At 41.2% G+C, this 14919-nt stretch overlaps 2 protein-coding genes across 4 annotated transcripts in view; both read left to right on the forward strand.

The window, feature by feature from the left end:
- The window catches only part of LOC105286194 (transcriptional adapter 2B), a 152619-nt gene that overhangs the window by 111834 nt on the left and 25866 nt on the right, over nucleotides 1-14919 (forward strand). The window lies entirely within an intron of this gene.
- Nucleotides 685-10503, forward strand: LOC105285800 (jouberin). The gene is made up of 6 exons (XM_026972892.1): nucleotides 685-2722; nucleotides 2819-2964; nucleotides 4381-4737; nucleotides 4890-5045; nucleotides 5224-5672; nucleotides 9300-10503. Exons 1-6 carry the CDS (start codon nucleotides 1144-1146, stop codon nucleotides 10480-10482), a joined length of 3870 nt encoding a protein of 1289 aa, XP_026828693.1. The 5' UTR covers nucleotides 685-1143; the 3' UTR covers nucleotides 10483-10503.

A 14919-nucleotide genomic window follows, 5' to 3' on the forward strand; every position in this document is an offset into this window, starting at 1 on the left:
GATGTATGGGTTCCGCATAATTTGGCCGAAAAAATTTAATGGATCGCATTTCCATCTGCGACTCGCTGTACAAGCGCAACGAAAACGTACCATTTTTGAAGCAATTAGTGACGGGTGACGAAAAATGGATCATTTACAACAATGTAGAACGAAAAAGATCCTGGGGTAAGCGAAATGAACCAGCATTAACCACTCCGAAAGCCGGCCTTCATCCAAAAAAAGTCATGCTCTGTGTCTGGTGGGATTGGAAAGGAATCCCATATTATGAGCTCCTACCACACAACCAAACGATAAATGCAGATAAGTACTGCTCGCAACTGGACGAATTAAAGACAGCGATTCAGGAAAAACGTCCAGAATTAGCTAATAGGAAGGGCGTCGTGTTCCATCAGGACAATGCCAGACCTCATGTTTCTTTGACTACCCGACAAAAATTGTTGGAGTTTGGCTGGGATGTGCTACCTCACCCACCGTATTCACCAGACATTGCACCTTCAGACTTTCACTTATTTAGGTCTGTGCAAAATTCTCTTAGCGGCAAGAACTTCAACTCTTTGATCGACATAAAAAACCACCTTGAGGAATTTTTCGCCGAGAAACCTAAGAAGTTCTGGGAGAATGGCATCTTCCAGTTGCGTGAAAGATGGACAAAGGTTGTGAAACAAAACGGTGCATACATAAGTCAATAAATATTTATCGACATAAAAAAATGTTGCCTTTGAATTTTCCTTCAAAATCGGCACGAACTTTCCGGACGACCGAATATTTTCCGTCTTGTTTCCCCGAATAATAGCATTAATTCCGCAAGTTGAAGCTGAAAGTTAAAAATTGGACATTGAGAAAGCAGCGTTCAAATGACGAAGCTCGTGGCTGTCGTGGCCGCTATCGATCGATCCGCACTTCCGTAGAAACGTGCGATCAGTACACGCGCGCACCTGGCGTACGCTCGTTCGTGGCAACGCAATTGCAGTCCTTGCGGATAGCGGATAGCGAATTGGTGCAGTTATTAAACGCTTGAAGAATGGCAATTATGGGAAGTATATATAACACCGAATTACTTTCCTTGACCATCGCGATGGTATCACAAGTGCACGCGTTAGTTCCGTAGCGTATCGATTCGCGTATGCAACTGGGACGCACGCGATGCTTTCTCGTAGCAACCTTGCTTCTTCTAGCCCTAACAGTGCTGAAGAAAGCCCCGTCGAGAGAATGGCTAAGCCCGTCGAGTCCACCAGAGACAGAAGACTGAGAAGATCGCGCGACGTGCCGTCCTTCTTCGAGGAGTCGACGGAAAGCGTGACACCGTTGAAAACAACGATGAACGTCGTCGCGGACGTTCACGACGAGAGCGGCAAGTTGGACCGCCGACAACGAGACGACGCGAGCGATCTCGCGGTCGAATTCGACGATAAAGCGGCTAAACGGTCCTCCGAGGAGTCGAAAGCTTCCTCGGGCGCGAGCGAAGGTCCTCCGAGGAGCCGCTCCATCAAGCGCAGAAGTTTCGCGAAAGACCGAAGGAGCAAAGAGTCGCACGATGATCGAACTGCGGATCTAATAGAGGAACTCGAGCTGCCGACGAAGAGCAGCGAGTCCCTTGATGAGAAGCCACGCCAGCGGAGGCAGTGGAACACCGCGAGCGTGGCGAAGGGGATGCGGGACTCGAAGGCACGAACGCGGCGGAAGCGCTGGGCCAAGGACACCAGCGTGATCCGACTGCCCGGGACGAGCGACGACCTTGGGTCCCCGTTGATCGACGAGCCGCGTAGACCGCCGATTCCGATGCCGCGATCCAGCGTGCGCCGGAACGCTTTACCCTTTGACAATCCAGCGTTCACGTCTGAGAACGACGACGAGGTGCTCCGAATCGAGACTGATCACAATAAGGAGAGCACCAAGATCGAGATAAGAAGGATGCGCGACCGTGCGAGCGTCAAGGATGTCGAGGAGGCTGGAACAACGTCCTGGAGGAAGAACCGAGGGAAAGTAGCGACGACGAGCGAGCGTTTGGTGGATAGCGACGACCGATCTTCGAAGGCGAGATCCTCTGAAAGTAGAGAGAACAGTGTTGAGAAGATCGATTCATCGACGAGCCTGGAGAAGGTCACTGACGTTCGATCGAGCTCGATCACTTCTGAGGAACGTCCGTCGTCGAGAACAAGAGAGAAGACGTTTCAGCGGGAAGGATCGTTAAGAAAACGAGGGCGACCCTTGCACAGAAAGGAGAAGCCTTCCGGCGAAGTAAGCTCATCCGCGAGGGACGCGAGCTCCGCGTTCGAGGCGGACGCGGGAGCCCGAAAGAAGAAGAAGAGACAGCGGAAACAAAAAGATGGACAGCGAAACGGAAAGGAGAGAAAAGAGGAAGAGGAGATGAAGCACATCTCCGTGACGATTCATCGTGCTGACGTGCTGGAGGCGGATTACGTGAACGTGAAGCGACCGATGGTGAAGGTGCACATTGTGGACGCCCGTACGGGATCGTATCTGAATATGAACACGGCGGAGAATAAAGGGAGTGGCGATGGGTTTCTTCAGCCGATGATCACCGGCAAATTCGACTTCAAGGAGAACAGATCGATGATCCCGGTTTGGGAGGAAGAGCTCATTTTCGAGCATGACTTCAACGCGATCACGAGGCGCGAAGATGGCAACCAAGTGGTGATCCTCTTCGAGGTGATAGACCTCTTGAGCTTCGCGGAAGCGAGCGTGAGCTACGACAGAATCGGTAAATTCTCACGCGTATAATTGAGACGAGTCAGTGCGTTTGTTGTAAACAAACCTGTAGGTAAGAATTAATATCAGTATAAAATGTCTGTTTTAGGTAGCGAGGGATGCTGGAACAAAATTGCTTGGGCATTCCTCAAGCCAATAGGTGTCAACGGTACTCTTCATACGGAGAAGAAAGTGCGGTTGCAGCTTTACAGACCGAGACAGAGCTTTAAGAGATATGGGAAACACAAATGCGAGGTGTTTAGATTTTTTAAAAAGAAGACCACGAATTTTTCAGACAGACTAAATCTTGATATATTGGGTTGGCCAAAAAGTAATTGCGTTTTTTTCCAATAGATGGACATACATGTCTTGAAACGTAACTAACTTCATTCTAAACCGCAAATTCATTATGTAGGTTAACAACTCACGGTTCAAGCTTGTTTTAGAAAAAGAAAGCACGCGATTTCGTTAACAATTGTTTCTTTGCCGTCGATTTCAAAATGGAAAATCAAAAAGAACATTTTCGTCATATTTTGTTTTGTTACTTCCGAAAAGGGAAAAACGCTGTGCAAGCTCATAAAAAGTTATGTCATGTATATGGCGAAGATGCTTTAAAACTGCGGCAGTGTCAAAATTCGTTTACTAAATTTCGATCTGCAGATTTTAATGTGAAAGATGCACCACGCTCAGGAAGGCCAATCGAAATTGATGATGACAAAATAAAGGCACTGATCGATTCGAATCGGCGTTTAACGACACGAGAGATTGCTGAGAATCTTGACATATCGAAATCGAGTGTTGAAAACCATTTAAAACGACTTGGATACATTAGTAAGCTCGATATTTGGGTAGCACATGAGCTGAAAGAAATTCATCTCACTAAGCGTATTGACACCTGCGATTCTCTTTTGAAACGTGAGGAAAATGATCGATTTTTGAAACGCATGATAACAGGCGACGAAAAATCGATCGTCTACAACAACGTCAAACGAAAAAGATCGTGATGAACCTGCTGAAAGCACTTGAAAAGCAGATATTCACCAAAGAAAGATTATGCTGTCAGTCTGGTGGGACTTTAAAGGTATTCTGTATTTTGAGCTGCTTGCGAGGAATCAAACCATTAATTCAGACGTATACTGTCGTCAACTGGATAAATTAAATGATGCCATCAAACAGAAACGTCGAGAATTGGTGAATCGCAAAGGCGTTGTGTTTCACCACGATAACGCTAGACCACGTACAAGTTTGGTCACTCGTGAAAAATTGTTGCAGCTTGGATGGGATGTGTTACCATGATGTTACCACATCCACCATATTCGCCAGACCTGGCGCCATCAGATTACCATTTGTTTCGTTCTTTGCAAAACGCCTTGAATGGTAAAACCTTTACTGCTGATGAGGATATGAAATCGTTGTTGGAATAGTTTTTTGCTGAAAAAGATAGAACTTTTTTGAGCGCGGAATCATGAAGTTGCCTGAAAAATGGCAAAAGATAATCAAACAAAATGGACAATATATTGTTTAATAAAGTTTTTGTTTCCCATGAAAAATTCGCCTTTTATTTATATAAAAAGAAACGCAATTACTTTTTGGCCAACCCAATATTTAATTTGGAATTATTTTAATAAGTAAGGAGATCTAAATGCTTATTTTTTGCTACATGTTCTACAGGTGTACAGCTGGTGGCAATCGAATAATAGAGATAAATATCCCAGTAGCCTCCTCGTGACGATCACGTCGGTCTCACCGCGGAAATCGGAACCCGTAATTTATCAACAGCTACCGCTAGACGATTTCTTGGACGACACGCGGAGCGTCTCACGGGGACCGTCGACGCGTACGTCGGAGTCGATCGGCCTGCCAAAGTGGGCGCGTCTGGCTGCCCAATCTTGCAAAGTACCAAATGAGATAATGTTCGAGACGGAAACGAGCGAGAACGGCTGCTTCTATGTTGCCTTCAGCAACGACGGCAAGTATCTGGCTTGCGTCCATTCCGAGGAGTACAATTATCCGATTATCATTTACGAGGTGCGTTAATACCGCAGACACCGAGAAGTTAAATGCGCGAGAGCTGCGAAAGAAGTATCAAACATTATAAAATTGTGTCTAAAGAGGTGCAATGTTTACTCACTGAAACGATAAGTCTAATTGTAAGTCGTGCACCGTATCGTGGGTTTCAGGTCGAAACCGGCAAGATTCACGTTCGATTTCTCGGTCACAAGACTTTCGTGTACTCTCTGAACTGGTCCAGCAACGATCATCACTTGCTGTCGGCGTCCGCGGATCAAACGGCGCGTATCTGGGATGTTCGCAACCAAATTATACAGCACATCGAGGTGATTAAGCGAAACTCGATTATTTCCCTTTGCTTTATTAAATGGAACGAAGACATGTAGAGGTCTTTTTCTTTTTTAATAAACTTATAAAAGGTTCAGATAAAATCCTCTGCGTTTTATTAACTTGCTTGACGAGTTGCTTAATATATTTTCTAAAGAGCCACGCAATCTGTTGCAGATGCTGCCGCATCCTTCGTACGTTTATTGCGCCAAGTACGGACCCGAGAAGGGAACGATCGTGGCGACAGGATGCTACGATCAAGTAGCTCGCATTTGGACGAGCGACAGAAAGTCGAAGAAGCGAGAACTGAGCCAGGAATTGGAGGGCCACGAGGGTTTCGTCAATTCCGTAGTCTTTCAAAAAAACGGTAACTTGATCACTGCCGACAGTGTGGGCTCGATAATTCTTTGGACGGTTCGGAGGAACAGCAGGATGCCGTCGAAGAGGGAGTGGTGCATGTCGAGGAAAATAAAAATCCGTGAGATCGACGGCGTCGTTATCAATACGATCGCGTTGCATCCCCTTGAATCCAGGCTCCTCGTGCACTCGCGAGACAACGGCTTGCGATTAGTGGATCTCGCGACCGGCGTGGTCTTGCAGAAGTACAAGCAGCTAAACAATCGAAGGTACGCTGGCAACACTTTTCTGCAATATCTCCCGGAAACGCATCTATTCTGCTTCGAGAATCTTGCCTCCCACATAAAACGAAAACCTCCAATGGACGTCTGTCATGGAAGTTCAGACCATCCAGTGGACGTCCTTTAGACATCCAATGGATAGCCACTAGAAATCCATAGTTCCGCTTTGCGCACGTCCAATGGACCTCCATTAGACATCTTCACAGACGTCCATGGGACGTCGATTGGACGTTTAGTGGATCATTAATGGAGGGTTCACGGAGCCTCGGTGGACGACTAACCGACGTTCCGTAGATCATTAATGGAGGCTTCATGGAGCCTCGATGGACGACCCAGGCAGCACACATTGGTTTCAAAGCCGTTATAAACGTTTTAACGTAACGTTTCATAACCATTTTATTGAAACGTTTATTTCGAAGAAAAATGTCCAACGAAAAAACGTTAAAAGAAACGTTTCTTTTTCGGGAAAAAAACGTTTCAGAAACCGTCAGAAAAATATTTATCAATTCTATAATGATATATAAGTGCCTCAGAGATAGACAAAGTTAAGTCACATTTTTGTATATAAATATAAAATAAATATAAATATAAATATAAATATAAAAACTAGATTTTCATATTTTATGAATTACTCTAAATTTCGTGTAGTGAAATCTCACTCTTTTGGAATGAGATATCACTTCAAGCAATAATGATTTCAAAAGAAAAGAAGAAAAGAGTACTAGATCGGTTTTCCGGATGGTTATTTATAAGGTGATAACGCAAATGTTTCTTGCGAGAACGTCACGCCTGGCCTGGCCATCTATCGGTCGCTTGGTGAATCAGAGGGAATCTCACACACACACTTATGTTGATTTTTGTCTCTTGTTCCATAATCGAGTACATTGAAACGTATGATGTACAAATAATTAATGCTCGCAAATTAAGTAGAAATTACTATTTTTTTCTATATTAATTATGTAATTTTGAATCAATTTAATAAAACACATTTTCGTTTCTGTGGAAACGTGAAAAATACGTTTTTAAAATTTAGGTCTAAAAACGGTTTCTATTTAAACCGTTTCTTAAATGGTACTTTATGTTTCTTAGACATTAGATACGTCTAAGAAACATATATTAGACTAACATGTGCTGCCTGGGGACTAACCGACGTTCCGTGGATCATTAATGGACGGTTCATGGAGCATCGATGGACGTCTATTAGACGTTTCGTGGATCAGTAATGGAAGCTTCATGGAGCCTCGATGGACGACTAACCGACGATCCGTGGATCATTTATGGACGATTCATGGAGCATCGGTGGACGTCTATTAGACGTTCCGTGGATCATTAATGAAAGCTTCATGGAGCCTCGATGCCACGAAACGTCGGTTAGTCGTCCATCGAGGCTCTATGAACCTTCCATTAATGGTCCATGGTCCATGGGACATACATTAATCGTCCACCGAGGTTCCGTGAATCTTCTATTAATGATCCACGGTACGTCTAATAGACGTCTTTAAAGACGTCTAAAGGCAGGAGCACAGACTTTTGCATAAGCGCATAAAAAGATGCATAAGAAATTTGATTGGTCTATAAGCATGTGCATAAGGAAATGGACCAATCAAATTCCTTATGCATCTGTTTATGCGCTTATGCAAAAGTCTGTGCTCCTGCCTTAATGCAGATCCACTGGACGTGCAAGGCGGAACTATGGATTTCTAGTAGCCGTCTAATGGATGTCTAGTGGATCTCTACTGGATGTTCCGAATCTCCATGACATACGTCTAATGGACGTCCATTACAGATTTTCGGTGGATGTAAATTTATGTAAGATATAACTTCAATTATATATATATATATATATATTATTAATAATTAAAAATAAATTCTATAATATTGTGAATTTCTAAATGTTAAACAAAATTAGCTGAAAAATTGTAATTAATAATGAAACTTAAATATTAGTTTATTGGAAATACTCTATATGTTTAATAAATCTATTATACATCCATAATGGATGTCTAATGGACATCTGCAATGGATTTGTAAAGGACATCTATTATGGAGATAGGATGGACCTCTAATGGACGTCTATCTGACTTCCACCATGGAGATATATTGAGTTGGCCAAAAAGTAATTGCGTTTTTTTCCAATAGATGGACATACATGTCTTGAAACGTAACTAACTTCATTCTAAACCGCAAATTCATTATGTAGGTTAACAACTCACGGTTCAAGCTTGTTTTAGAAAAAGAAAGCACGCGATTTCGTTAACAATTGTTTCTTTGCCGTCGATTTCAAAATGGAAAATCAAAAAGAACATTTTCCTCATATTTTGTTTTGTTACTTCCGAAAAGGGAAAAACGCTGTGCAAGCTCATAAAAAGTTATGTCATGTATATGGCGAAGATGCTTTAAAACTGCGGCAGTGTCAAAATTCGTTTACTAAATTTCGATCTGCAGATTTTAATGTGAAAGATGCACCACGCTCAGGAAGGCCAATCGAAATTGATGACGACAAAATAAAGGCACTGATCGATTCGAATCGGCGTTTAACGACACGAGAGATTGCTGAGAATCTTGACATATCGAAATCGAGTGTTGAAAACCATTTAAAACGACTTGGATACATTAGTAAGCTCGATATTTGGGTAGCACATGAGCTGAAAGAAATTCATCTCACTAAGCGTATTGACACCTGCGATTCTCTTTTGAAACGTGAGGAAAATGATCGATTTTTGAAACGCATGATAACAGGCGACGAAAAATGGATCGTCTACAACAACGTCAAACGAAAAAGATCGTGATGAACCTGCTGAAAGCACTTGAAAAGCAGATATTCACCAAAGAAAGATTATGCTGTCAGTCTGGTGGGACTTTAAAGGTATTGTGTATTTTGAGCTGCTTGCGAGGAATCAAACCATTAATTCAGACGTATACTGTCGTCAACTGGATAAATTAAATGATGCCATCAAACAGAAACGTCGAGAATTGGTGAATCGCAAAGGCGTTGCGTTTCACCACGATAACGCTAGACCACGTACAAGTTTGGTCACTCGTGAAAAATTGTTGCAGCTTGGATGGGATGTGTTACCACATCCACCATATTCGCCAGACCTGGCGCCATCAGATTACCATTTGTTTCGTTCTTTGCAAAACGCCTTGAATGGTAAAACCTTTACTGCTGATGAGGATATGAAATCGTTGTTGGAATAGTTTTTTGCTGAAAAAGATAAGAACTTTTTTGAGCGCGGAATCATGAAGTTGCCTGAAAAATGGCAAAAGATAATCAAACAAAATGGACAATATATTGTTTAATAAAGTTTTTGTTTCCCATGAAAAATTCGCCTTTTATTTATATAAAAAAAAACGCAATTACTTTTTGGCCAACCCAATATATCCCATGGAGCTATGAAGGTATCATGGATCTCTAATAGACGTCCATCTGACGTCTATTGTGGAGATAGATGTCCCATGGAGCTATGGAGGTTTCATGGACATCCACTGGATGCTAATTTCTATGTGGGCTGTATTCCATAATTTGTTCATACTATCGTTGTCCTCTTCTCACTTTCTTCCAACCTTTCGCATTGCGCTTCGTGCTAACCAGATATCTTCGGGTTATTTTAACAGAATACAATTAAGAGCCTGCATCTCTCCCTGCGGTGGATTAGTCCTGTGCGGTGGGGAAGATTCCGCGCTGAACGTGTGGAATCTGGAGACGAGCAAGCATCAGGCCAGATACACGAGCGATTCGCAGAAGTCCGCCAGGCTGGTCGTTAGCTGCGTGGATTATCATCCCTACGATCACATCTTGGCGTTCTCGACGTTCGGCGGTCCAGCGCCAGTTCGAATCTTGCGATTCAATAAAAACGCGAGCGGCAACGATGTCGGTTTGAAGCTCACGGAAGACGGGTCGGAAATTCGTGGTAACGAGGTGATCCTGAACGTCTTCGACCGTCCTCTGTCCCGGCGGGATGAATTCACCGACGACACGGTCACGATGAAACAAATATCGCCGCCTTATCGTCCTCCGGTCGATTGCACGATAATCCAAATCGAAGACGGCGATGATCGCGACCAACTGTGGACGAAGCTCCGTCGCTTGAGGGAAGTGGAACGCAACTGGAAAAAGAGGAGCATGGATCGTCTGTACTGCATCATCCAGAAGATCGACTCAATGCTGTTGAAGACGTCTCCCGAGGACTCCGCTGAAGCCAAATCGATTCATAAAGAAGCCGAAGGGGATGCACTTCACGTATTGGAAGGAGCTCTCGCAGGAAGCGCAGAAAAGTTCTGCGAGACTGAGCTTTTCAGCGTGAACGAGCGTAGGAGTTCTCCCGTGGAGTCCGGCGCGTTCAGCAACCTCGTTCTCGCGCGTAACGTGTTTGCCGAGAAAGGCGAGCGAAAGACGAAGAAGCGACACCGACTTGTCGCCAGGGAACGGCCGAAAAGCGCGAAAGAGCCTGAAATCGACAGACTTTCGGATCGATGCAGACTCGACAAGGCTCTGTCCGACAGTGCGGCGAGTTCCGCGAGGTTCCCCGACGGTCTCTTCCGAGATGATAAGCACGCGCCTCGCGGCAATAATCGAGATCCTTCCCGCAACTCGACAGCTTTGTTCGAAAAAACGAACGCGTCCGCAGGTTCGCGCGTTCCGTCCGCAAGTTCGTCGGGTAGCACTGGCACGTACACAATAAAAATGCATCCCGGTGGAAACGTCGGCGACATCGAGACTGAAAGAATAAGATCCATCCACGGGTCCGGAGATGACAGTTCGCAAATTAGCGACGCCACGTTCGTCATAGAGCATTAAATATTTTTGTGCTACTGCATACTTATTTGCAAGTCCAATTTTTTTATGTCCTGATCTTTCACATAAGTTTCCGAGTTATTCTCTTTCCCTCGTATGAACATTATAAGAATATTGCTAATTCTTCAATCGATTTACATCAATCCCAATTATTAATCTTATTTATCCTAAAACACTTCAAAAAATTACAAACTATGTATAGTTAAGGGGGGAACCTGCTTTAGAACGTTGAAAATAAGGTATAATTTTACGAATTTTTTTTGGAGAAACTATACAGCGGATCATTATAAAACTTTGATGCATTTATTAGTACATGTTTAAAGATAAAAAAATTATTTTTTGATTTCAATATATCGCCTGTAGAGGTCATCCTGGAGGCATCTTAGTGCAGCTGGCATTGTAAATTGGTGAGCATTCTCCTGCCTCCAAATTTCATCCAAACTGAAAAATTGAAATATTTTCTCGTTATTTATGAATTCCCATCGTCGATGAACCTTTAATATTCATAAAAACATTAAGTTAAACAATTACTTTTGCATGAAAAAGTTCAACAACTTTGCCTAAAAATCATACTTTTGTGTTCTAAGCTCCACCATTTTGGCACTTTTCAACTTTTTTCTTCTCTCTTTGGTTCATCGACGATGGGAATTCATAAATAACGAGAAAATATTTCAATTTTTCAGTTTGGATGAAATTTGGAGGCAGGAGAATGCTCACCAATTTGCAATGCCGGCGACGCGGCTGCACTAAGATTTCTCCAGGACGACCTCTACAAGCGATATATTCAAATAAAAAAATAATTTTTTTATCTTTAAACATGTACTAATAAATGCATCAAAGTTTTATAATGATCCGTTGTATAGTTTCTCCAACAACAATTCGTAAAATATACCTTATTTTCAGCGTTCTAAAGCAGGCTCCCCCCTTAAGGGGATGCTGGAGTTGCTAGTGAACTATTTTTTCACTATAGCGATGGTAATTGCAGTTTCGAAAATTCTCTTTATCGCTTGTGCAGAATAAAAAATCCTTTTCCACAAATGAAGTATAGATAAAAAGAAAGTCCGCTCTACAGGACTTTATATTCAAAATGGAACAAAGTTAGAAAAGACAAATGCAAGTTTTTAACTTTTTGCCATTTTGAGTATAAAGTCCTGTAGAGCGGACTTTCTTTCTATCTATACTTCATTTGTGGAAAAGGATTTTTTATTCTGCACAAGCGATAAAGAGAATTTTCGAAACTGCAATTACCATCGCTATAGTGAAAAAATAGTTCACTAGCAACTCCAGCATCCCCTTAAGGGGGAAACCTGCTTTAGAACGTTGAAAATAAGGTATAATTTTACGAATTTTTTTTGGAGAAACTATACAGCGGATCATTATAAAACTTTGATGCATTTATTAGTACATGTTTAAAGATAACAAAAATTATTTGTTGATTTGAATATATCGCCTGTAGAGGTCGTCCTGGAGGCATCTTAGTGCAGCCGGCATTGTAAATTGGTGAGCATTCTCCTGCCTCCAAATTTCATCCAAACTGAAAAATTGAAATATTTTCTCGTTATTTATGAATTCCCATCGTCGATGAACCTTTAATATTCATAAAAACATTAAGTTAAACAATTATTTTTGCATGAAAAAGTTCAACAACTTTGCCTAAAAATCATACTTTTGTGTTCTAAGCTCCACCATTTTGGCACTTTTCAACTTTTTTCTTCTCTCTTTGGTTCATCGACGATGGGAATTCATAAATAACGAGAAATATTTCAATTTTTCAGTTTGGATGAAATTTGGAGGCAGGAGAATGCTCACCAATTTGCAATGCCGGCGACGCGGCTGCACTAAGATTTCTCCAGGACGACCTCTACAAGCGATATATTCAAATCAAAAATAATTTTTTATCTTTAAACATGTGTTAATAAATGCATCAAAGTTTTATAATGATCCGCTGTATAGTTTCTCCAAAAACAATTCGTAAAATATACCTTATTTTCAGCGTTCTAAAGCAGGCTCCCCCCTTAAGGTGATCTGGAGTCGTCTGTATTACCGGCGGAATTGGTCGATCTTACTGTACTAATTACTCTTTAATGATTGTATAGAATGAAAAATCCTTCTCCACGATTAAAGTATACAAAGAAATATACCGAGCGAAACTCGACTTTATGTTAAAAACGAGAAAAAAATTTACAGTTTTATTATCGGCTTATTGTGACGTCACCTCGTACATTAATGTTCTTAATATAAATGTTTTGCAGTTTGTGTGGCCAAAATTCGATAATCGCAAGGACGGAACAAAATGAAAGAATATGGGGAAGCTTTTAGAAATGAGTTTAGAAGCCTAGTGTAAAAGTAATTAGTGCAGAAAGATTCGTGATCATCTCGTGCCTACGTATGCCTGTGAAATCATGGCTGAATAAAAAATTGTGATTTTTTTCCGTTTGGAAAGTTAAGTCCTGCCTTTCACATTACATTATTGCGTGTACTTTCATCGTGGAAAAGGATTTTTCATTCTGTGAATTCAATAAAAAGAAATGCAGGAAAATCACCGATTCCGCCGGTAATTCAGACACCGCGACGGAGCTCACTGGCCACTCCAGGATCCCTTTAATAAAAAACGAGTGTAATAAGTTACGAAAATATAAAGGCATAAATAAAATTTAAGTACAATCACTTTTGCATACACTTTATATCTCATCGATTATTACACTCGTTTTTTTATTAAAGGGATCCTGGAGTGGCCAGTGAGCTCCGTCGCGGTGTCTGAATTACCGGCGGAATCGGTGATTTTCCTGCATTTTCTTTTATTGAATTCACAGAATGAAAAATCCTTTTCCACGATGAAAGTAACACGCAATAGTAATGTGAAAGGCAGGACTTAACTTTCAAACGGAAAAAATCACAATTTTTTATTCAGCATGATTTCACAGGCATACGTAGGCACGAGATGATCACGAATCTTTCTGCACTAATTACTTTTACACTAGGCTTCTAAACTCATTTCTAAAAGCTTCCCCATATTCTTTCATTTTGTTCCGTCCTTGCGATTATCGAATTTTGGCCACACAAACTGCAAACATTTATATTAAGAACATTAATGTACGAGGTGACGTCACAATAAGCCGATAATAAAACTGTAAATTTTTTTCTCGTTTTTAACATAAAGTCGAGTTTCGCTCGGTATATTTCTTTGTATACTTTAATCGTGGAGAAGGATTTTTCATTCTATACAATCATTAAAGAGTAATTAGTACAGTAAGATCGACCAATTCCGCCGGTAATACAGACGACTCCAGATCACCTTAAGGGGGGAGCCTGCTTTAGAACGCTGAAAATAAGGTATATTTTACGAATTGTTTTTGGAGAAACTATACAGCGGATCATTATAAAACTTTGATGCATTTATTAACACATGTTTAAAGATAAAAAAAATTATTTTTTGATTTGAATATATCGCTTGTAGAGGTCGTCCTGGAGAAATCTTAGTGCAGCCGCGTCGCCGGCATTGCAAATTGGTGAGCATTCCCTGCCTCCAAATTTCTCAAACTGAAAAATTGAAATATTTCTCGTTATTTATGAATTCCCATCGTCGATGAACCAAAGAGAGAAGAAAAAAGTTGAAAAGTGCCAAAATGGTGGAGCTTAGAACACAAAAGTATGATTTTTAGGCAAAGTTGTTGAACTTTTTCATGCAAAAATAATTGTTTAACTTAATGTTTTTATGAATATTAAAGGTTCATCGACGTGGGAATTCATAAATAACGAGAAAATATTTCAATTTTTCAGTTTGGATGAAATTTGGAGGCAGGAGAATGCTCACCAATTTACAATGCCGGCTGCACTAAGATGCCTCCAGGACGACCTCTACAGGCGATATATTCAAATCAACAAATAATTTTTGTTATCTAAAACATGTACTAATAAATGCATCAAAGTTTTATAATGATCCGCTGTATAGTTTTCTCAAAAAAATTCGTAAAATTATACCTTATTTTCAACGTTCTAAAGCAGGTTTCCCCTTAAGGGGATGCTGGAGTTGCTAGTGAACTATTTTTTCACTATAGCGATGGTAATTGCAGTTTCGAAAATCTCTTTATCGCTTGTGCAGATAAAATCCTTTTCCACAAATGAAGTATGATAGAAAGAAAGTCCGCTCTACAGGACTTTATACTCAAAATGGCAAAAGTTAAAAACTTGCATTTGTCTTTTCTAACTTGTTCCTTTTGAATATAAAGTCCTGTAGAGCGGACTTTCTTTTTATCTATACTTCATTTGTGGAAAGGATTTTTTATTCTGCACAAGCGATAAAGAGAATTTTCGAAACTGCAATTACCATCGCTTAGTGAAAAAATAGTTCACTAGCAACTCCAGCATCCCCTTAAGGGGGAGCCTGCTTTAGAACGCTGAAAATAAGGTATATTTTACGAATTGTTGTTGGAGAAACTA

Source organism: Ooceraea biroi, chromosome 10 (genome assembly GCF_003672135.1).
Source record: "Ooceraea biroi isolate clonal line C1 chromosome 10, Obir_v5.4, whole genome shotgun sequence".
Taxonomy (NCBI): Eukaryota; Metazoa; Arthropoda; class Insecta; order Hymenoptera; family Formicidae; genus Ooceraea; species Ooceraea biroi.